Genomic DNA, 24977 nt, shown 5'->3' with positions numbered 1-24977 from the left:
TATGACTATAATAAACATTTTTGCTGAAAGCCTTCACTTACTGATATTTAGATATGAAGTAGGCATTTTTATTTTTAGTCATGTGCCTTAGATAGTCTTTTCTTTTTATTATTATTCTTTTCTTGAATTCTGTTAAGCCAGTGGGTTGTAGTTTAGTGTTTGTTGTGGGTTTTTAAAATTCTGTTTGGTTTGGGTTTTGGTTTATGATAGAAGAGTCGTTTATTTTACCGTGCCCTGTAATTTGTCCTGGCCTGACTTTGCTAACTCTGACATCACTTACTTTTTCAGATATGGCCTCAAGGTGGACATCTGGGCAGCTGGTGTAATCACTTACATCCTGCTCTGTGGTTTCCCTCCATTCCGTGGGTATGGGCAGCGATCTTTTATTCAGCACCAACAAAGCATTTCTCCCTTCTCTGAATGATCCATTTGGCCTCCCCGCACAAAGGAGCCTACAGCTGGAAAAGAGCATAAGAACTTGTTATTTTTTCCATGTTGTGCACGCTGATTTACATGCCTTCCATAAATCTTCCTCATATAATTTAAAAACTCATTCTTTCTTAATTTGCCAAAACAGTTCCATACTGACATTTTGAATTGCTTAAAAACACACATTTTACACATTTGTGGGGAAAGGAAGGGCTTCAATGCATAAGAATGAAAAGATACACCCTGAGTTGGCATTTTCCTGCTGTTTATTCCTCGTTGTTGTCCTTCATCTAAACAGAAGCGGTGATGACCAGGAGGTGCTTTTTGATCAGATTTTGATGGGGCAAGTGGACTTCCCTTCTCCATACTGGGATAACGTTTCTGATTCTGCAAAGGTAGGTTTCCAGTGCTTTCCTCTTCCTTATAGCGTGCGTCTCAATGGAATTATTGATTCTGAATCAAAGAAACAAATGATATCGTAAATATGATTTCTGTATGCATTTTAGTCATAATTACTAACTTTCCCAAGAGCTCACATTCAAAGAGTCATCTGTCCGTAGCCGTCCCAATTCATCGACTGCTTCTGCTTCCCTGGCTCATCCCTCCCTGTGGCCATTCCAGCTGTATTGCTGTAGCCTCTAGTTATGCCCCGCCCACACCTGGCTTGAGCCCAGCTCAGACTTCTGTATAGCTTATTGCTTCACCTCTCTCGGATCTTGACTTAATGTCATCTTCTCAGTGAAGCTTTTCCAGTTGCAGCTCTTAACCCCTACCTGGCTGACCTTATCGTCCTTTGCTTTATCTTTCTCTGTAACACTTACACTTTGTGTCCATCTGGTATACCATCTAACTACCTCTCTGTATCTGTCTGCTTATCTAGATGGATATAGATAGGTGGATATATTGTATTTATGTAGTTTATTTTCTAACTCTCCTCACTAGGGTATAATTTCTATCAAGACAAGGATTTTTGTCTATTGTATTCATTTCTGTATCATCAGTGCCTAGATAGTGACCAGCAACTAACTGATGCTCAACGTATATTGCACGAATGAATGAATAAATGAATGAGTGAATTAAACAGTTAATCAATTAAAGTGGAGAAAGCACAACATGGGTTAAGATGATCAAGAAAGACATCATGGGGAAGCTATGATGTAACTTGGACCTTGAAAGACAGCCAGGATTTAGAGGCAGAGGGGAACAAAGCGTATGGTTTTTGTCCCATTAAACTAAAAGATCAATCTCTAAGAAAACTGTAAAAATCTCGCACAGAGACATTAGTAGACCCTGAAATCAAAAATGAAAACTTTTAAATTGATCCCTTAAAATTATGTCTCCAAGCATTGACTTAAATTTTTGGAAAACTGATGTTGAGAACTAATTATCTTTTGATTATTCAATATACATGCCTTTCCTTTTGCTGTGTCCTGAGTATGAGTTCAATTTAAAATCTGACTCCTTAGGCCTGGCCACTTGCCATGGAAAATGATGCATATTGGGCCCAAATCTCTCATTTTCTTCAACTGTCCAGGAATCTACCTCTAGCCATAGGAAAATGTGGGGAATTGGGAGAAGTGTCAAAGAAAAGCCACAAAAGTAAAAGGAGATGGGATGATATAGCCACAGAGGTGGGGCTGGAGGTGTTTTCACCTGTGAGCAGACAGTTCAGGAACCTGTCCCAAGTCTCAGTGCTGTCACTTCATAACTCAAGGGCTCAAAGTCACTGAGCGATAGGACTATCTCCTGCACCCCCATGGCGCCTGCAGACAGCATCACACGTAGATAGTAGTTGCTTTAATTGAATCCTGGCCCAAGTTAGAAAGTGAAGGTAGAATCTCTACATCATTGGAAATAAATCGTCCCTGTCACGGAGCGGTACTCAGAGCCTATGCTTAGGAGGGACCAGGTAACACGCACCTAACCATTTTGTTACACGGGAACTTCTAATCCAAAGTAGACAGATGTCTGACAGACTCATCATTAAAGCCAAAGCCGTGCTTTTCTGGTGCAAATAAATTTCAGAGCCATTTAATCATTTGCTTCATGATGGTTCTATTTTACTTTTATTGATTGATCTGGAAATTTTTGAATCATTTTCAACAGATTTCCTCTGAATTCTTCGGCTACTAAAGAATAGTTTCTATTTTACCAGCTAGCTGTTGGCAATTCCATATGTCTTTCCTCATTCCTTTCTTTCAAACCAAAATATGCCCTCTTGCAGTTAGGAGGAAAAAAATCCATTTTTCCCTTCAGCTGCCAAAGTGAAATTTTAAAGTGTTTTTAAAATGTGATTTCTATATTAAATAATTTGGAATCTGTCTTTAAAGTGCAAAATACTTTATTTCCTTTATACTAAAAATATTTTTATGAAATAGATTTTAATATTTATTTTTTTCTCTCTCAACTACAAGCTATATATTTATAATTCCAAAAATTCGCCTTTCCTTTAAACGGTGTTAGGTAGCTATAGGTAAGTTGAGTCGATATATTCAAGGTTTAGAGCTTTTACAGATGTTTTCCAAACGAAAAGAGAACCTCTGCTCTTGAAAACGCCCGGATTTTTACCTTCAGTGTTAGACACAAATGGCATTGAATGTTTCCTTTCACAGGAGCTCATTACCATGATGCTGTTGGTGGATGTAGATCAGCGATTTTCAGCCGTGCAGGTCCTCGAACATCCCTGGGTTAATGTAAGTAACTTCCTCCCTTCCCTGTATTTACTCCGAACATTCCTTTCTCAAATTGCAGCTTTCCTAATGATGTTGCCTCCTTTTTAAAGTGTTGTGTTTGTGTCTGTTCCTCTCTCTCAAACATGCCAGAACAGTTACAGGATCTCAGCCTTGTTCCACAAGGGCCTCTGATGTATCTGTGCTGACATGTGTTCTCACGGTCCCTTGCACAGAGCATTTCATTTGATTCAGACGGGACTGCCTTCTACCGGGGAACTGCATCCTATGGTCCAGATTAGGGCTGCATCCATCAATAATACAGAGCAGATTTTCTGAGTCAGTGCTGCTTTTGCATCATTTCTACCAAATATACCAGTGACCCAAGGGTCCCCACATCAGTGTTGGAGTTCTCCAGTGCAGCACTTCTCAAACTTGCCTGTGCTCACAAGTCATGTGGTGGGGGGGGGGGGGGGAGGCTTATTAAAGTGCAGATTGTAATGTAGTAGATGTGAGGCTCTGAGTTTCTAAAAGCTCCCAGATGCTGCTGCTGCTATCTGAGTACAAGGTCTGACGAAACTTCTTTAGCTATGAAAGGATTCTCCAGAGCAGAGTCATTAGTTTTTGACTCTCTCTCTCTATAACTGATTGAAAAGATTTGTTTTGAATAACAATAATAATAAATATTTAGAGTGCTTAGCTTATAGTGTCTGCCCAGGACCATTTAAGTACCTCACATACATTAACTGATAACCCAGGGGCTGTTGGAACCCCTGCTGGCATGTGTGGAAGTTCCATACCTGGGTCTAATGGTTCTTCCTACCAGAATAGAAGACAGACATAGATTTGGATATAGGTACAGACATGGGACAGGTATAAAATCGTTAGCTCATTGGTATGAATTTTGCCAGCTGCTTCGAGGGATCTGGCTGTAAGATGAAGGCAACAAAATGTTCCACTTCTCTGAATTATCACTTCGGTGATAAGTCAAGTGTATTTTCCCAAGATAACTAATGACTGAGGATGAAGTGTGATTAAAAGCACAGTGTTGAGACAGACTGCATCTGAGGTGACAAGAGCTTGGGATCTTGTTCATGTTCTGCCACTTGATGCCCATGGTCCTAGGTTCCAGCACTTTACATGCCTGAACCTGGTTCCTCCCACCCCACTTGGAGGTTTTATATATATATATATATATATATACACACATACACATATGACAGGAGAATATACAGGAATGCGAGCGTGTATAGGTATACAGCTAAGGTTTGTTAAATATTTTTACACAGCAGAGCTTCCCAACTGGTGTACAGACGTGTGAAGATATTAATCCCCGCAGCCCTTGGGATAGTCAGGCAGGGCTGCCAGAGTCCAGGAGCTGTCACCTCCAGCCTTACAACCTTTGCATTTACCCTACGATGCTGAACAAAAGTTATCCTTTTCTATGGAGTTGGAAAGGTTAGGAAGCATTTCATGTAAGCCTAATAATAAGCCTACAAGAAAAGCAGGGTGGGTATTATTGTACCCATTTTACAAATGGAAAGACTGAGGCTGTGACGGATGACTCTTCCAAAGTAGCTGTGCTTATGGTTGAGCCAGAATTTGCAGGCAGGCACTTCAAGCCCATTTCCTTTAAAGTCCCACGCACCTCACTGCATCACCCTCTCTCTGTTATACATGAAAGCACTGTGAATAGTGCAGAAGAGTGCACTATATGTACACCAGCATCGTTATAATGATTGTTCATACAAGGTTGCAGTCTTTCCAAAGTAACTTACCTGGGTCGTGGTGCCTCTCCCTTAGACGTGCAGGGTGGAAGAGGCACAGGCCAGCTGCAGGCTCTCCTAGTGGCAGCAGCTGGTTTGGACTGATCTACATGCTGATTAGAAGTCCACGGTCCACAAACTGTCAAATTGCATGTTAGCACTGGAAACACTGAGAGTGTGACCACACAGAATACAGTGGAAAATCCGAATTTGAAACACGGCCTTTGAAGGCTCACAAAGAGCCGTGGAGGAGAGAGATTACAAATAGCCATTTTGGATTTTGAAATACATTTTCATCAGAGGACACCCCCTGTCGGGCCTGCTCTCCAGGAGCTCTGTCTGATACAGCAGTCACATGGCAGTGAGAGAAGAGCCACCCCAGCTGGCCTGTGTGGGGAGGGTGCCCTGAGAGGCTTCCCAGAGGAGGAGATGCCAGAGCTTCTTCCTGGAGGAGGCTGGGAAGAGATGTCCTGCAGGGCCAGCTCAGGCAGGATATGGATATTTGCTATAAGATAACTCTGTGAATGTGAGCACATTTGTCTATACATGTGAGAGGCCTGGGGTGTTATTGGAAACAAAATAACCCCTTACCCTGATTCCAGACCAAATGACCCTATATCAATATATTCCAACTCAGTTGGGTAGAGACACAAAATTAAGACGACTTCTGGCTGTTGCCTTTGAAAAATTAGGTTGTTCATTTTCCTAGGGCGGTGTATACATGTCTCAGCGGTAACTTTCTTCCTTCTCAACCTGCTTTGTGCACACGGTCCCACTTTGCTGACAATTAGGTTCCACAGCTCCCTCTGGACCTTGGACTTCTGCTGTCATTTTAGTTTTCCCTCTCAGATTCCCTAAAAAACATTTTCTAAGAGCAAGGATAACATTTAAGGCATTGTCTAGGAGATTTAAAAATTTTAAATACCCTTTAATATAATTATAACAGACCTTAGATTCTAAGGGGAAAAAAGATAGCAATTTTGGCAAAAAACTTAACATATAAAGTGATTGCTTAACTTTTGAAATTACATAGTAAATAACTAAGTTAGAAAATTGATTATTTTATCTCAAAATAAATGAAAAAAATATGTACATAAGCATTCACAACCAGCATTTAGTGTTTGTTGAGGTCTCCGAGTGCAATAAATGAACCTAGCAATCAGAATAAATAAATTAGGGATGTAAAGGAAGCCCATTTAACAAGACATGTTGCATTTGGCAATCAAATTATATCTGATCACTGCAGAGGGTGCTACCTAAGGGGGGGAAGTAATAATAAGTGTATGAGCCCTAAGGAAGTCGTCAGAAAGCTCTTCCCACGTTCCCATTTGTCCTAATTTTCTCTTATCGCATAAACGATGCCCTTTTCACCTGGCGCACTTGGAATTGAAAAGGCAGTCTCATGAAACAGAGAGCAGAGCGCGAGGGCAACAGAATAGAAAAATCTAGTCAGCAAAAGTCACTTGCTTTAACCTTACTCCAGGTGCTTCCTCTAGGCCCCCATTTATTTTTTATACACTCTGAGTGCCCTTCGGTGTCCTGGACCTCTGCTCTGTTATCGGAAGAGCCACGAGTGAGGCCTCTCAGTGGATGGTTCTAACCAGCCAGAGGACAAAGGCAGCATCAGCGTGTGCAGCCAGGTGTCTGGGAGAGGGATGTAGACCCCCAGAAGGAGCGCCAGCTCACCTTGGGTAACCTTGGGACAGTCATTTCATGCCTTTCAACCTGTTTTTCTGTCTGTGAAATGGGAGATAAGAGAATCAACTTCTCAGGTTATGAGGATAGAGAGAGGATTTTATATCTGAAAGTCCTGAGCAGACAGTCTTAAGTGCTCATACGCTGTAGGTACTTGGTAAATATTTGGTGAATTTGAGTCTGAGGAAGGCCGAAACTCCATCATCTGTAGCTACGAGCTGATGAAATAGAAACTGTGATCAACGCTGGCGTGTGAGAAACTTGATTAAGGTGGAAGCCCCTCATCCAAAAAAATGATCCTGTTTGTGTGCTCCGAACTCCACGTAGATAATGTGATGAACAGCTTGTTGCGTTCTCCAGTGTCACAGCCATCTCTTAAGGTAGCTGCAAAGCACCAACAGGAATTTCCCTAGCTAAATTTATTTACCTTATTACTCATATAGTGGAGAACCATATGATTTAGGCTCATATCATATGAGAGTGGAATAGGCAGTAATAATATATCTGGATCATTCCAGGGATTAGGGAGAAGGTTGAGTCACTTTCTCCCCAAATGATGTTTTGTTGGTAGAAAATGCAGGTTAGTGATTAAGTTCATAAGCTTAAATGACAGTTCCAAAGTTTTTTTTTTTTTTTTTGCTGTGTAATTAGGATTAAATTATCAGCAGTCTATTTCAAATAGATGACTATTATTGGATTTTTATTTTCAAAGTTTTGACCTACCTTATCCCATTGTTATTCTCCTCATACCATCTGTGTTCTACCTTCAATTTTTTTCCTGATGAGGAAAATGAGGCTTAAAGAAGTCTCTAGCACGAAGCTCAGTGGGGTCTCTAGCATGAGGTCCGATGCCTGGGTTTTGCCTCTAGAGATTCTGATCCTGATCTGCACTGGCATCTAGGCATTGGGAATTTTAAAAGCTCCCAGGTGACTATAAGGTGAGACCAATATAGAGAACCTCTGTCCTACGGGAAAGGACTGGTTTAAATAAGTCAAGTGTAGTTACTTAGCTGGTGCAAGACTTACTGTCATCTTCCTGGCCTTTAAATTTTATTTTCCCTCCTTTTTCTCACGTACCTCTTTTGAAAAGATACTGCTAAGCCAAGATATTCAACGAGAAATAAAGAACCCGAGGAAGAAGAAAAAACAAGAGCCTAGATAATACGCTTTTTATTCTATGCTCATAAAAATCAGTGCTACCCATACAAAAATATATAAGCATTCCTCTAACTGTTGTTAGAAATTAAGAGAACCCCCAATGATACTGTAATAATAAATAAAACCACCTATCTGTATGTACAACTTATAAATAAAGTTGTAAATGATGACATGGGATTCCACTTTCCATTGGGGCATCTTACCCTCTCCTTTCTCTAAGGTGGATCTTAATTTACTTCACATTTTCTCCCCGAGAGCAGAGTGAATTGTAGACATAAAGGATACATAGGGCCAAGCTAAGAGATTCAGAAATCCTGGGATGTTGCACAACTGGGGAAGGTTAACAAGAGTCGAGGGGGCACACTCTGGCCTGTGAAATGGACCCGCTACTGGAGAGTGTGCTAATGTACCTGGGATTGTTTAAAACGAAGTCGGGATATCCTGGTAGTGAATATCAGACTGCTCAAGACTGCCATGCTTCCCATAAATTTACAGCTATTATTAACACTAGAGTCTGGCAATGAGTAGACTGAAAACCAGATCCATGATTCAAAAATGAAACTCCATGAAGGGAGGAGGGTTTCCTAAAGCATGACCCCTGGAATGGCTTCCTGGAGGAAAGAGAGGAATTCACTCTGCTGAATGACTTCACAACCGAGCCCCCCAGCCCTCCTGACGGCTCCTCCCCAACATCCGCTAGAGGAGCGGGGACCAGGAGGCTAGGTCTCCCCCAGACAGCTGGGAGGGTTCATTTTCCATTTTGCAAACTAGTTTTGTTCTTGTCAGTTGCAACGCTCTGCCAAGGAGTGGATGGGGATTTTCTAAACCAAAAACCGCTAACAAACCACAACCAGCCCGCGTCAGACTTCAGAAACTCCTCCCGGAGACTCCACACCAGAATGTATGGTAATAATACAAGAACTATCTGTAGCCTGCTGCCAGGTTTGTCACGTTTGGAAAATTCATAGCACATTTTTGGCACATAATCTATTCACAATAGTGGCGATGAAGATGTATATATAAAAATGTATGCTTCTAATGGCCCTATTTATTTTATTGATGCAAGATAGTAAGTTAGCTAAATCTCTATCATCAATCTGGATGCCTCAGGTATAGCTTAGGGCCCTGCTAAGCCAGTTGCTTGTCTTTTAATCCAATTATGCTCAAAGCCTTCAAAATTGTTAGAGACTGCAGATTTTTTAGTTGCTGGTGTGTGTGTGTGTGTCTATGTGTCTGTGTGTGCACACTCGTGTATATGTGTTTTACCTTCTCTGGCGGAGGCACCTTAATTCATTGGGAAAAAAAATCCTGAAATGTTTTAAGATTTATGCAGTCAAAAGCATCCCTGGCAACTTGTAAGGATTGTTTCACTACTTTCATTGCTTCAACATGAACTAATAACCCATGGGAAGCTAAAACCTTCACTAGAATTTAAAGCTGGAGGCCTGAACCCCCAGGCCCCAGCATCTGAAAGAGTTGCTAGGAGTCTGACAGGAGATTAGGGCCAGGACAGAGCTGGGAAATGGTAACAAAGTCCATCGTGAGGTTGGTGAGAGAGCCAGCTTTTAGCTGGAAGACTGACTGGCAGGAAAAAAAAGCCAGGTAAAGGGGAATTTCTGGCAGAGATGGCAGTGGTGGGGGTGTGAGGAGATGGGACTGCAGTAAGGGCTGATTCTCCCTCAGCAAGTTAAGTAGAGGCTGCTCCGATGGGGTCCCTACTGTTTGTTTCCTCCATATCTGCCCTCATTCAGTCACAGGCCCACACTGTGACCCAGGGCACCTTCCTGTCACCCTGTGTCAGCCAGGCCTTCTGGCACTGCCTGCTCCGCAGAGGATTCCAGAGCCCCGGCCCTCATGGGCCACGTTCCCGTATCCCAGATGAGTGGATGCCCAGCATCTCCTGGGCAGAGAAGTCCCTAATTTCTAACTACATTCCTGTGGCCCCAGAAGTGCTCAGCATCCCTTTTACTGACCTCTGTCCAGATGCTTCCCAGGCTCCCTTAAAGCCCTGTCCAAATATTCTCTGTTTCTTTCAGCCCCTAATTCAGCCCTCCTTACCATCGTGTGACTTTCATCGTGGAAAAGATGACTCATTGCGTCCTTCCATTTCACAATTCTGGACCTCTTTTAGTAACCAATGCCCCTGATGCCCTTGACAGTGCAATGCAGTGTGGTGGGAAGACCACAGAGTTCCAACCTGTTTCAGGCCTGACTCAGTCAGTTTCTAGCCCTGTGACCTTAAGCAAATTTTTTAACCTTGCAGAGCCTCAGTTTGCTCATCTTCAAAATGGGACTAACAGTGCATGTTGTAGAAGGTAATCTGAGGACTAAGGAGATCGTATATGTAACTTGTTAGCCACATAATGGTTATCTCATGTCACCTTCCTCTCCGTTTGTCTTTTAACTCTGCTTCTCTCCTTACCCTTTTCTCTCCTTACTATTTTATAATCTAAAGCTCATACAAATTGCTTTGCTTTGCGTAGCCTGGAGCTCTATTAAGAGATGACTAGAAGTACCTGTATAATTTGGGGAGTGAGGCCCAAGTGGGCACCACTGTATCCGGCTGCCTCCTTTCCTTCAGGCAGGACCCCAAATTATGCCCGAGATATGACACTTAAAGGCACATCAGTTCGTCCCTTGTCAAATGTTTAACTCCTCCCCAAAGTCTAATTTAGATTCCAAGCGCTGTTGTTTCATACACCATTAAAAAAAAAAAAAAAGTGTTTTACATACACCATTGAATTCACCCTTGTGTTTAAAACTCTAGACTGTATAATCCTAATTCTCTGTGGTTGTCCTGCAACTTCTCTTTCACTTGTAGAGTCGGGAAGTGAATAAAGGGAGGGTGGTCCTTCACACTTCCTGCACTTACACCCCTCTTACTTTTTTAAATTTTTATTTATTTATTTATTTATTTATTTTTGGCTGTGTTGGGTCTTTGTTGCTGCGCGCGGGCTTTCTCTAGTTGCGGTGAGCGGGGGCTACTCTTCGTTGCGGTGCGCAGGCTTCTCATGGCGGTGGCTTCTCTTGTTGCGGAGCACGGGCTCTAGGTGCATGGGCTTCCGTAGTTGTGGCTCGCAGGCCCTAGAGTGCAGGCTCAGTAGTTGTGGCACATGGCTTAGTTGCTCCGGGGCATGTGGGATCTTCCCAGACCAGGGAATGAACCTGTGTCCCCTGCATTGGCAGGCAGGTTCTTAACCACCGTGCCACCAGGGAAGCCCTACACCCCTCTTATTAAAGAGTACTGCTTTATTCCTAATTGAGACCAAGGCTTCCAGCTCCAGATGTTCTGGGGACTCCTCTGTGGCCATTTCTCTCCTGCTCTTTCAGCTTTCTCGCCATCACTCTCCCATGGAAACTCTTAACTAGAGGTGGAATGGTTGACTCATTGTTTGGCAAACATGCCTTGTGGCTTCCCACTCAGGCACATCTGTGCACCAACATCACCTCCCCCCTCTCTACCTGTCAGTGCACTCCCACCATCAAGGACCTGCTGGAATCCCGTATTCCTCGTGAAGTTTGCGCTAACTGAAAACACATCCTCTCTCCTCTGAAGTTCTGTGTTTCTAGCTGAGCCATGTGGCACACTGCCTGGTAACAGGTCTTTCTTATCTTATTGGTCTGTTTTACTGTTTGACGTGGGGTGTGCAAACTTTGTCTCCTAGTTAGCCCGCGAGGGTCTGGCAGACAGCAATCATTTCTTCTCCCCACCCTGCCATCCCCAATGCAGCCCTGCATATAGTAGGTACTTCAGTTGACCCTGTTTCCATTCCGAGTATCATCCCACTGGTACCCTAATTGACCTTCATTTTCTGTTTCCACAATTTTTTTTTTTAAATTTTGAATACACTCTGCATCATTGGAAAGCCTCCTTCTTCTAGATTTGGTTTCAGAAGTGACTCAATAAGCATAATAATTGTTCCTTCTTCTAGCCATTAATAAATCAGCCCAAGAATATCATAAATTGAGCATCCACTGTGTGCAGGGCACTGAGCCAAGTGCTTATATTAAAGATTACAGAAAACATGGAAGATGTGGTACAAAAGGGCAAGAGTTCATTTATATATATATATATATATATAAAAAAAGTGTATAAGTTTTATATATATATATATACACACACACACACACAATCACCTAACACCAAAAAGAATGTAAATAGTGCAAATATATGTAATGAAAAAAGCATTAGGAGTTTATAGAAGAACAATTTTAATGGATTGTGCTTAATAGGCAGAAAATGTTTTGGAACAGGTGATTTGGACTCAAGTTTGGAAGAAAAAGAGGGACCACAGGGTCCATAAGAGCAAAGCCCATGAGTATTTTTGGCCACTATTATTTCCCCATCAGTTACTGTAGTGCCTGGTCCAGCCAAATGCTGAAAAAAAGAGTAAATCCCATATGGAGAGACCAGGTTATGTAAAAGAGCAAAGCATGCTGTGCTTGGAAAGCAGCAAATTTATTTTCTTGGGTGGAGCCAAGAAATTCCATGCAAAGTCATAGAGAGGAAGGAGAGAAAGAAAATGATGAATGGCATTGAAGTCTTGCCAGGAATTTTGGTTTAAATAGATAGTAACAAACACTTAATTATTCATTCATTCACTTATTCCACAAATTTTATTAAGCATCTACTATGTGCCAAAGTACATGCTAAGACCCGGGGATTCTGTAGTGAACAAAACACACTCTCTGTCTTCAAGGATCATGCAGTCTCTTCATCACACACTAGTAAGTGGTGTTACACACTTATGACTCCGATTCTTGTTATTCTAACAGTATTTAGCAAAGGAGAGAAATCTGTCCAGTCTCCATCATAGATGGCTGAGGCAGAGAGCAGAAGCCTTAGTTAAAATGAGCTCCAATGCAGAATATGTCATAATAACAGATGATATGAAGGCAGCAAGGAGGATTTAAAACTTAAGGAAGAACTTTCCACCTGGAAGGTTGTGTGGGATTATAGAATGGATGATCGAGTAGCTGTGGCACCAGCTTGAGTTTATTTACGGGCTCCTGCCTGAGCCCAGGTCCGTCAGTTTCCCTTGGCTTTGGGTCGGTATGATGGGCTAAGAGGATAAAACTTTTGGGTTAGAAAAAAAAATGTTTAGATTGATTTTTTTTTTTTGGTTGTCCAGATTAACTTGCTCTTTGACATATGTCTCTAGAGCGATGGCTGAAATCAATTTTATTAGAAACCAAAAACAGAAATAAAATTTTTTATTTAGGGACAAAGTCAGAGGGTAAGAAGACACAGCAAATTAATTTTAGAGCAAATGTGGAAATGAAGGAGCCCTTGAAGCAGTACTTGCTACAACAGTGTTTAATGAGAGGACATTGGTTGGTTTCTTCCTGAAATGTTATGAATTTTAAGATTACTGCCTGTTACTAGAATATCTTGGCCTCATTTTCTATTTATCTCATTTTTTTCTTCTACTCCTTTTTTTAAATTTTTTATTTTTTTTTCCAGGATGACGGCCTCCCAGAAAATGAACATCAGCTGTCAGTAGCAGGAAAGATAAAGAAGCATTTCAACACAGGACCGAAACCGAATAGCACAGCAGCTGGAGTTTCTGTCATAGCAGTAAGCATCTGAAATATCTACCTATAACTTTTTCAAAGCACTCCCTCTAAGAGATGGGCATTACTCAGGAGATTCCACCCAGAGACAGCAGAATGGGTCATTTCTTTAGACAGCTCGACCATTTAAAGCACTGGGGGAGGTCTGGGGCTTATATATATGATGTGTTTTTGCTGATCATTTCCCTGGGAGTCACATCATTATCCAACACCTCCAGGGTGCCTTGCAGTATATATTAATTTCATGATTTATTTGTTAAAGCAGAAAACCTCCCCCACATTGGACTCTGTGCCAATGCAAACTTCTGGGCTCTGAGAAAAAGAGTTCCTAGTGTCCTTTTGCCAGGACCTGGCAGGGGAGGGGAGGGGAGCTGAAAGAGAGGACATGGCAGAGAGAGACTGGAACACTATAGATCTTTGTACAAGCCGTAAACGAAAGCCAAAAACGTGGCAGCACGCTTACCCAGTGAGATTTTCAGTGAAACTGAATTGCTGTGAACACCCAAAGAAATCAGGATTTCTTGCTCCTTAGAAATTTCTGTTTTCAAAGCGGAGAGTCTTTTAACATTTACCATTTTGTTGATGTGGCTGCAGGAGAATTTTTTTTTTCCTGTTCCATACATGCAGACATACACTACATGCAATTTGATAGCAGCTCTAGGCAAAGATTAAATTGGGCAGAGAAATAATGAAACCTCATACTTCCCAGTGTCATATTCTAGAGTAAATATATTCAAGTCCCAGATTACTTGAGTTTTAAATAATTTCCTCTTTTTTTCAGAGTACATACATTTTTACAGCATAGTCAATGTGAAATCACTTGAGCTGTTTTTCTTTTTTAAAACAAAGAACTTAGACACTATGATCTAGAATTTTTTAAATTATTTATGCTCCTAAACATACATCATGCTCGTCAGCAATACTGAATATTTAACTACTTCCATGGGTGTTTTTCTTTTCTTTCTCTTTTTTGGTGGTGCTAGAACTCCAGGTAAAGCAAAAGATAACTAAGTGACCTATTTGATACAACCAATCCCAGATCTGGGTTACTAAATATTTAATAGGAGTTTCCAGAATTGGCAGGTGGCACGAACGCATGCATATACTTTTCTGGACTAGTTGCATTTCATGTTTTTTGATTGAACCCTTTCAGCAGGGAGTTACACAAGTATGAGTTACTGGTTCAGGAGTACACTGACAGCGCTAAATAGAATGCATACTCTTTCCCCATGCTCCTCAGCGCTCCTGGGGATTTAACATTGCAAGTTATTCTTCTGGCCCTCTCTCTCTTTAGTTCTTTCTAAGGAAATTCAGTGTAGAAGCGCAGTGTCCTTCCTGTCTTCATCGATCGTCAGCATTCTTTGTTATCAGCTAATATTCAATCAGTAATTTTTGAAAGTAACTATCTCATGGTGCTTCTCAGGGAAACCAGACATTCTATCCTCTGTTTTCATCATTCATGTAAGACACAAGTATATTCCAAAATGTTTGTTTCCACAATTTTCTTTTGGAATGGACTGCCAGCACACTTGTCCATGAAAAGAACTGCTTTTCTGCTCCTGCTGAGGGCTTACAACTGCTAGAGAGGGTGCTTTTTCCACCTCTGTCATTTTGGGATTTGTTTAGTTTTTCGTGGTCTTTTAGTTTAACTAGTCTTTGGTTAGTTTGCCTTGGTTGCTCAAGAATGCTTTGTCCACGGTATTCTGGGAGACTTGTAATGACTGAGAGCAGGAACTTCAGGGTAATTCTCCAATGAACAGACAACACAGATGGGAGGGGAAATGCTACTTCAATCAAACCTGGATAAATTTTGAAACCTAATCCATGTGAGTTTATTAAAACATCAGCTAAGTAGATCTCCAAAAAAAACTTCAGTTAGTATTTGAAGGTTAAAGGTCCAACTGATTTTGTTTTTCTATGACTGGACCATTTTGAATGCAATTTAATATCAGTTTCTCAGTTCATCACTAATATGTTTCCGTGGAGACTGTACCAACTGGTTAATATAAATTGTAAAATGGGCCGTGTGATGCTGAGTTGTGCATTAGTTGCAAGCTTATTTAATCTCTTTATCCACTACAAAGTTGTGGAAAAAATCAACTCAGGCTCAAAATAATTGACATTTTGGAGAAATATCTGAAAAAGCGCCTTGTCAATTCTAATGTTGCGCAATTCACATGTTGAACACTATCAATAGTTCAAACATGAAAGAGAATATGGCTGTAAATTTCAGGGGTTATTTCAGGAGAAGCTGGCCGGCCATAATATATGCATTTATGCATCTTCTCCAGAATGCTTTTCCCTCATAAATGTCCACACCCTCCATAAGAACCTGGGGTAGGTCACTAGGTGCAGGGCAGGGCTGGGAGTTAGAAACGAGCCAGGTTGGCTGCCTTTGTTATTAACTTTCAAAATAGCACTGGATACGTCAATGTATACCTCATAACCATGTTCCCATTCTTAAAGTGCACAGAATTAGACTCAGGGGACCATCACAAGATAAAGGAGCCCTGGCATTAAATAATATCCCCAACTCAAGCTAAAGTATAATTGCAAAGGAACAATCTTCTGCTGTGAGACAGAATGTGAGAGGTTGAAGGAACAGCTTTCATAAATGGTGCATTCTCTAAAGATCATTTGACAATTTAATAATGGAATATAATTGATTCACCCACATGATAGAAATTTCTGTAATTAATATAATACTATTATGACTTCTATTTGATAGACAGGAAAAAAAAACCTGATTTCAGCATAGATTTCATGCAGACAGAATTTTTTCCCATGGGCATGAATGCTTTCCCCAGAGGCTATCAAATGATGTATTTTATTTTAAACTGCCTCTATTATAGGAGTGCTTTTTCGTAAATTATATACACCCTTTAAAATTAAAATATATATATACTGTTTAGAACAGAGTATCAGCTTGTTTTTTTCAGAAAATCAGCAATTAAATCATTGGTCTTTAACCGGTAGTTCTCTTCCCTTAGTTAGAAACCTCACTATCTGCTCATAAAAGAATTCATGACACTTTTTCTTTCTCGGAATGACAAAGGAGAAAAGAGCATACTGTCATAACAAACAGACTCTAATCACAGGTGTAATTTATGACATGAGTGTAGTTTAACATGCATTCATGGTTCTGAACCTTAATGTTTTCTGTTCGTGTTGTCATTTTTTTCTTCTCTTCCTCCCACCCCCTACATTATTAAGATCAAAGAGAGGACAAATGATAACTTTATATTAAGGTCCTCGAGTTGGCTGGGAGAGTAATTACCAGCTGGAGGCTCACGGGCATCATAGAGCCCTTCTCGAAGGAGAAAAGGTATCTGACATTTAGGTCAGGTGACATGATTAGGTGGAAACCCATTGCTGTCCTTATAACTACAACAGTCTGCGTCCATTGTTCCTCCACTGCCTTTCCCAGTGGTCGGGGGATTAAAACCAAACCAAACCAAACCAAAGAAACCCAGAACAGAGCAGAGAAAGGGAAACAAAAGGTTATTAAAATGCAATTTATAGACATAAAATGGAATTAGAGATGACATTTTAACGGCGGACTTCTTGAGAGCCGAGGGATGGGAGGGAGGCATTATTAGATTTGCTCAGCTTGATGAAGAACCGATGACTCAGATGTCACTTCCAATTTATTTTTCCTCATTTAATGCTGTTTATTATTTTAACCAACAATTTTCCTAATGCTTTTGAGTTCTTCTTTTGCATTTTGGTCGTGCAAATAGAGCATTTCAGTCTAATTGAACAAATCCATACTAATCAATGGGCAAATAATTGTGATAGTGGGAAGCTTCCTTCTAAAGCGAGAGGCCTCTGCACTGGGGCATTCCCAAATGCGGAGTTATGGGGCACTTTGCCTGTAGATGGCAATAAAGAGCCAGTTACTGAGTAGCCATCCCTGGGCTGAAACAGAAATGCAGGCCTTCATCTTCCTAACAGCAAGTGTACTTCAATTTTTTTTTCTAAATAAAACGAACTGTACATTTTTAAAAAGATTAAAATCTCACATTGCTGTTCCGTGAACACTGGGATAGCCTAGTTTATAATCAGAATACCGAATCTTCTGAGCAGTTTTTAGTTTAAACAAGTGCCCCGGCATGTTTTTGAAATGCCTTTGTGAATTTTGTAGTAGAAACTGTCATCAGCATCATGCCAGTACCACACTTGAAAGCATTCATGAGCCTCTCCAGAAAGAAAGGTGGTCAACTTGCATCCTCTCATGGGCAGAATGGGGGAGTGGGCATACAGCATGATTATTGTTTCTCAAATCTGGGGACTGAATCTTTTATTCCTAGGTAGCCAAAGGCTAACAACTTATTCCAGGAGGAACAACTTTGAGAACTTACCCTGTTTTCTATTTATTGTACCTTTTGTTAATCACAAGCACTTAACTGTACATATGCATTTTTAATATACAGCGAAAATTATTTTTCATTTTATTTTCTTGGAGAAAATTTATTGTTTTATACCATACCTTTTTAGTTCAGAAATGTAATTGATTCACCTTTAAGAACAGCTCTGCTTCTGAAGATTAACTCTTAAAGAAAGAAATCCAAATTGCTGTGATTTATGGGGATTCAAAACTTGATTCTTTTCTACTTTTATTTCATATTTATGAAGGCCTCAAACATAAGCTTCATGGGGTAAGATTTGGGGGGTGGGCGTCCAATCTGCTTTCTCTTAGGTGGCTAAAGCTGATTTCAGCACTTTATTGTAAAGCATTTTCCATTGCTCTAGAATATGAAGACGTGTTTATATCTTTTGCAATTGAGAGGATATTATTAAGTGTGCATTCAAAACCTTGTTTGACAAATTAGATCTTTTCTAACAAATTGGCCTCCGAGATATTCATGGGGGATTAGTGTCTTTTCTCGCCTTTTTTATTTTCAATGTGCAGATTTAGGATATTAGCTAGTCACCCTGCAGAAGAGGCATTGTAACTCTATATACATATATAGTCGATGAAGAACAGCTTGGTCTGGAGTCTTAATACTTTAGCACAATGTCGATCCACTGAGTTGCCCCCATTTCTCTCTGCTCAGCTGGACCACGGGTTTACCATCAAGAGATCAGGGTCTTTGGACTACTACCAACAACCAGGAATGTATTGGATAAGGTATGAGATGGTGCAGCTCAAGTCAGTGTTTCCATGGCAACGTGCTGGCAGTCTCCATTAACCAGTTCCTTCAGTGGATAAACATGCTTTTGATTTGTTATCCAGTCCATATGCTGCTTTATCAGTTTCATTTTAATCTTGATTGAGATGCCACACCCCCTCATTCTTTTTTTCACCCCATTATTCACACTGACATTTGCCAGCTTTCTTTCCATTGCACATGCTCAGTATCAATTTTCCTTACAGTTAAAAGGACAGTATATTTAGTGTTAATGTCAAAGCATTTGCCTGATGTTGCTAATTAAAACAATGATTTCTAGTGTTTTGTCCCTTAACAAATGGAAGAACAATAGTACCTTAGTATATGTTCTATAGAAGTATATACTGTCATTTTAAAATCATCAAGCCCGACCTTAACCTTAGTAGATGGATGAAACAATGCATTTACACCTTAGTCATAGAAGCTCCTCTGAGCACAGTGAGCTATAGAATGCATTGTGTGTGTTGGTAAGCTTGTGTTTTCAAATCCTCCACCTTTTTGTTTCATTTTGTTTTTGTTTTATTGTTACCTCTCTCCCCCTGGAAATCCCTTTATGTACTAGCTATTGCATGAACTTATTTTTCGATATTTTGTAACGGTCAGATTACTTAGCTGGCTTATCTGCTCAAGCAAAAGGGACTATGGGAGGTATCGATTTTTTTTTAACTGGGTTAAGAATTCTATCCAATCGTTTTCTATTCCAGTCAACTGCACTGGCATTTCCTTCAAGGGGCATTGTTTGTGTCTCTTTAAGTTATCCACAGGCAGGATGAGTTTTGATGATATGAGGAATGAACTCTGAGAAGTGCTAGGCAACTTTTCTCCTCCATCTTAATGTTTCTGAAATGATCTCCAGGTAAAGCTCCACATCTTAGCGTTTGCTAAGAAAAAATTCCACTGGGTTTGGCATTTCCCCCAAACGATGGTGCCTTATGCTGTTCATGGAATAGATCAAGTTGTTTAAAAAAAAAAAAAAAAAAAAAAGGAAAGAAAAGAAAGAATAACATATATAATATACAATTTAACCCCCAATTATTACTCCTAATTTTTTAGTCTAATTAGACACTAGAATCAAAGGCATTAGAGATGCAGAAAAGGCCACCCTTTGACAAACTCTCCAAATATCTAAGATCATGATATTTCTAAGCCTGCTGAAAGCAAGAAAATACCCAAACTTCAATAAATATCAAAGTCAGTTTTACACAGAAGGCTGTTTGTATCTTCTAGACATGTCTGCATACAGGAGTTGCACACTCACCTTTTTATTTACCTAAATAAATAGCTTTATAGATACAGAAAGAACTTTTTTATTTTTCACCTTTCTTTTGCGGGGGGGTGTGCGAATCAATCATGATTTGCCTTTGGCAGACTCTTTACATGGAAGATGATCCATCCATCTTTTACTTTTTCCTGAAAGATAATACACATTTTGAAGAGTGCACATCTCAACGTAGCCCTAAGGGTAAATGCTGACCTGCAGTCTGTCCGCATTAATTAGCTTTGCCTGGTTTTGTTCTTTCTATAAATCGAATCATGCTCCATCCTTTTTTAATTGTATGTCTCCTAACCTCAGGCATATTAACCAAACATTTATGAGTTTAGTTGATATACAATTAAAAATAGGCATCAAACATGTCTAATTACAGTTGTGCATATTTGTATAACACAAATTACACATAAATTTCAAAAAAAAAAACCTCTAGAAAATTATATTACTAAATTGGTGGGCTTAGGGGTGAGTGCAAAACACCAAATAAACAGTAATTAATAAACGTAGCCAAGTATAAAAAGGTCATTTGACTAAAATCCTAGCGATGGTTCCCATCAGCAGACAAAATGACACATCCCTGAATAATGGGCAGGAGCAGATGGAAGATAATCTCTTTTTTCTTTCCCACATAAACTGCTCTGCTTTCCAGCTGGGGGCAGTAACAACAACGTTTATAGATAATGCTGTACTAAACAGCACACCCAGTATGTAAAGCTAAATTGGAGAAATGATGCTAAAAACTCATCGGCGTATATGCTTAATTAGGAAGTTTTATAATGCCATTTAGCCCGGAACGAACACACTCTCCTCACTGATTGCAGATGCCCGCCTTTTATCTCCTTGGAAGTGGGAGCATTTGTCTAACCATGGTGGCAGCCAACTTTTTAACATAAGCAATCATTGCAGGTGAAACATCCCCACTCCCAATTGTTGTGTTTACAAGTGCTCCTGGCTGTTTTCACTGCTCTGAGCGGAACGCCTGGGAGAGGAGCTGGTGTTTTGTAAAGCAGCTCACATCAGGGCAGAGGCTTGGGAAACGGCTCTTCGGGGTGCCCAGAATTGGCATGTCCCTCTTAGTAGGCTTTTTGGGGATTGGAGACATGGTGGGGGCCATGCCTCCTCCTTGCATTCATTCTCCTGCCTCGAACAGAGGGATGCTTCCAAGCGGTAGCCAGGGCAGCAGCATCCTGCATAGCTTCCTTTTCTGGGAGACCTTTTGCTCCTGTGCCCCAGAGTCTGGAGGTGAGCCTCTCCCAGGAATGAGCTGCCTGAGCCATTCCACCCTCTCACACACATCCCTGCCTCTCTCAAGTGAAGCTGTCCCTGTGGCAGGTACTGTGCCAGCAACACATGGAGAAGAATTCCTGCATCTTCTGCACGCAGAACAAGGCAACAGCCAGAGCCTGATTAAATGAAACAAATATCAAAACAAGACATACGCTAAGAATGCCAAATGAGAGATAACGCAGAGGTGAGCTAGGACAGAAGGGGGGTTGAGGTCAGGCCTGACGTGACTCGTGTGCGTACTAGATTCAAGCACTGTCCTGAAACAGCGAGTAATGAGGCAGAGCGGCAGCAGCCGTACGCAGACCTTGCAAGGCTATTAAATGCTGTCGTGCTCGGGTGTGAAAAGGAGTGGGGTCAGTTAAATGCATCTAGCTCGGCGCAGGTTTGGAAGACCAGTTCCCAGAAAAGCCAGAGAGGAACCCCCCTACGTGGTGTGAAGAGGGTTCCAAAGGCACACAGCAAGTTGCAGGGCGCAGGTTGCTTTAGGGATGGTGGCCTTGGCCTTGCTCTGCCGTCGAGAAAAGTCTCCCCATGCTCCATGAGTGTAAAAAGCGCTGCAGGAAGGAAGGAGAGGGGCCTCTGTTCTAGGAAGGGATTAACCACCCTCCGTACCCCAGCACTTAACACATAGGAGAGGCATAGATTTAAACTTCAAAACCATCCAAACTGTGATTGCAGAGAAAAGTATAGGGGAGGTATGAGGTTTGGTAGGGCAGCTGTACCGTGATGCTAAAAAGTGAGTTATTGGCCAGGAGGCTCAAAAGCTGGGCCGCAGTACTTTGTATTATAGTTCCACAAATGGTCATAGAGAGAGACACAGGGCTAGGGAGACATCTGTGTTATTTTACCAAGTCAAACAACAGGTTGCTCGCTGTTTGAGATTTTATTTTGTTTCGTTTTACCTTCAGAGCCCCCTTAAGAGCAGGTCCCAACAATATATATATATTTATATATATATTTATATATATATATATATATATATATATTTGTCTTTTTAAAACTTAACGTACTTGCTATTAGAAATGAGAAATTTCCATGGCATTCCAAGACTTACTGATTGGGTGTAAACTGTATATGTTTTCCTGAGATTCCTGGTGATTCGGTATTGATGGACAATTTTGTGGTATCGTATTTATTTTCATCTTGCTTCAGAACCTCTTTCCCCCTTTATGATTTAAAAAGATGCCTACACTCTATTCTATGTATTCTTTCCTGCCATACTTTGCCTCCGTATGTTCCTCAGTGATGTTTACGGATAGGATGTAGGTTTTATCAGGTTTAAATGTATAGGAAAGAATAATCATAAAGAACTTAATCATAAGTATTGACACACTGTTATTCTATTAAGAAAGAGTGTAAATATCCATATGCTGAAGTCAAACAATTCTCAAATACATGTCAAACACATGACACTTCTAGAAACTAAAAAGTCTTGAAAATTGAAATGAAACCAACTTGATTAAAGATTGGCAGCTCTGTGCACGGAGAGTTGCACAGAGAGTTTGTGGCTTTGGTGTCAGGAAGCCCTGGTTTTGGATCCAGCCTGTCCTACTTACTGTGTTGTGACCTTGGGCAAGGTACACGTTCCTCCTCTGATTCTTAATTTCCCCATCTATAAAAATGAGACGAGTATTATCAACCAACCTTCCACATCTGTCATGAAGATGACATGAGTGGCCTGTGCAAAAGCACCTCCATGGACCCAGCCCAAATGAGGAGCCCAGAAAAGATAGAGTCATCCACTCCACACCACACGAGAGACAGATTTTCCTGGGAAGACTGATCTCTCTCCAGATCCAAGCATTTGTAATTAAAGTAGAACCGTGACCTTTTTTGATGTTCTGATTGGGATAAACTGTTGAATAACTTATATGTTAGATTATTCATGAATTGGGGCATTAAATTTTACTTACTCTATAGCCCCCCAAATCCTGATGAAGTGTAAGTTTAAAAAGTTATCCTCTAGGGCAGGGGTTGGCAAATTACAGCCAGCCAATGGGCCAAATCTAGCTCACTGCCTGGTTTTTAAATAAAGTTTTATTGGCACACAGCCACACCCATTCATTTATAAATTACCTATGGTTGCTTCTACTCTACAAGGGCAGAATTGAGTAGTTGTGTCAGAGAATCATATAGCCTACAAAGTCTAAAGTATTAACTCTTGGTCTTCCCAGAAAAAGTTTCTCAATTCCTGTTGTAGGAGAAAAATGTTTCTAAATTAAAAGACAGGGAGTTCCCTGGCGGTCCAGTGGTTAGAACTCGGCGCTTTCGCTGCTGCGGCCCTGGTTCGATCCCTGGTCAGGGAACTGAGATCCCACAAGCTGTGTGGCGTGGCCAAATTAAAAAAAAAAAAAAAAAAAAGAAAAAGAAAAAAAGCACCACCTGGCAGGCTTGTTAAAAACTGTATCACCACCAGCTAGTGGAATGCACGGCACATAGAAGGCACTTCAATAAATATTTGTTAAATTAATGAGCGATTGAATTTTCCCATGAAGGGACCATTACTATAGAGAAACCTTGATTGTGAAGATAAATGTGTTTTTTTAAGAGTTTGGACAATCAAATCACATATGAGATGCTCTACAGTAGCATCCCACTATAGCAACCCAAGAGTAATTCTTCGGCAAAGCTAAAAAAATTGTTTTTGCAATAAAAGGAGTTACCCCTTAATCTACCTGCTTAGTAAGTTCTAAATTTTCATAGATTTTCTTAAGATAAACTGTGCCTACAGCTGTCCTTTAGTTTACTGGCATGATGAAGGAAAAACAACATGGCAGCTCAGCTTAGCTTCCTCTGTGAGAAAATCAGGGGCCGTAGGGCAGAAGAAACACGTGAATTTTGCCCTCTAGAAACCTGACCTCAGCAAGTGGCTGTCATTTTAACCCCCTGATGGGAGGCCATCAGCAACCCTCTGCAGAGTTGGACCAATGTGGGATTCTATTAAGAACCAGATCAGCGGGAGGAGCCTATATTTATGACGTGGTGGGGAAGCATGGGGCCGCGCTGCCCCAGGAAATGCGGAATCACATTTAAGAGATGGGTACCTAGAAAGGAGGTTTGAAGGCCGCTGGTTTCATGAAGCCTGCTTTTGCCATTTAAATGGTCACCTTCACTTTAGGGAAATACCGTGTCTTAGACCCAGATACTGTGCAGTTCCTGCCTGGCGAGACCCCAAAGGGATGTTAAAGCAAAACGAAACAGAACCGTAATAAGCATGACAGCAAGCCAAAAAAAAAAAATGAGAAGGGTGGATATATCAATCTAGGTGTCAGTTTAATTTTACTATCAAGCAAAACATTTCCAAAGTGGCAAGCAAATCGTAACTCAGTCCCTACAGAGTAAGGGCAAGCAAAGGAGAGAGCGTTCCTGAGATTAATGCCCCAACAGCTGCATCCCTGGCTCAGTCTCCTAGGTAGTATGAATAATGGATGGGCTCAAAGGCAACATGCACGATAATGTTCTTTTATTAATGAAATGAAGACTGTTTGGGATGGCTGGCAATAAATTAAGAAAAGCGAAGAAGGAAAAACAGTCACCGTTCGCCTCTGAAAAATGCAGTTACTTAAATCCAATAATTACTGCCACGACAGGAAACATTGCCTCCGAACTTAAACGAGGTACATCTCTTGTGGGTCCTGCACATAGTGCAGAACAGAAATATTTTTGATCCATAGACTGGAAGGCCTGTTGTTTACGAAGAGAAAAACATAACCCATTTTAGTAGATTGATGGTGATATTAAGCATATTCAGGTATTTCATAGGTGGAAGTTTCCCTAGGAGTGAGGCACTGTCCTTCAGCTCAGGCTGTGGACTGGGAAATGGCTTGATGTGGTTAGAAAACGTGTCCAAGGTCACATAATCAGCTGAGCTAGGACAAAAAGCTGGTTCTCCTGACTTCCCCCTGCTGCTGCTACCAAGGGGATTAAGCTAAAGCTACCAGACAAGGCAAGCATTACA

The 24977-nt window shown here is 40.9% G+C and overlaps 1 protein-coding gene across 4 annotated transcripts in view; it reads left to right on the top strand.

Moving 5' to 3' along the window:
• Nucleotides 1-24977, top strand: part of DCLK1 (doublecortin like kinase 1) — a 325658-nt gene that overhangs the window by 291036 nt on the left and 9645 nt on the right. For 2 of the 4 annotated variants that reach the window (XM_059996035.1, XM_059996034.1), the window contains exons 13-17: nt 289-366; nt 728-824; nt 3042-3122; nt 13182-13295; nt 18349-18422. In XM_059996035.1, coding sequence (XP_059852018.1) covers nt 289-366; nt 728-824; nt 3042-3122; nt 13182-13295; nt 18349-18422 — 444 coding nt within the window. The remainder of the gene's footprint in view (nt 1-288; nt 367-727; nt 825-3041; nt 3123-13181; nt 13296-18348; nt 18423-24977) is intronic. The other 2 variants (XM_059996033.1, XM_059996031.1) reach the window with 1 other exon arrangement.

This window comes from Delphinus delphis, chromosome 18, assembly GCF_949987515.2.
Source record: "Delphinus delphis chromosome 18, mDelDel1.2, whole genome shotgun sequence".
Taxonomy (NCBI): Eukaryota; Metazoa; Chordata; class Mammalia; order Artiodactyla; family Delphinidae; genus Delphinus; species Delphinus delphis.
Note: the sequence above shows the minus strand (reverse complement) of the source record. Positions and strands in the feature narration are given on the sequence as shown.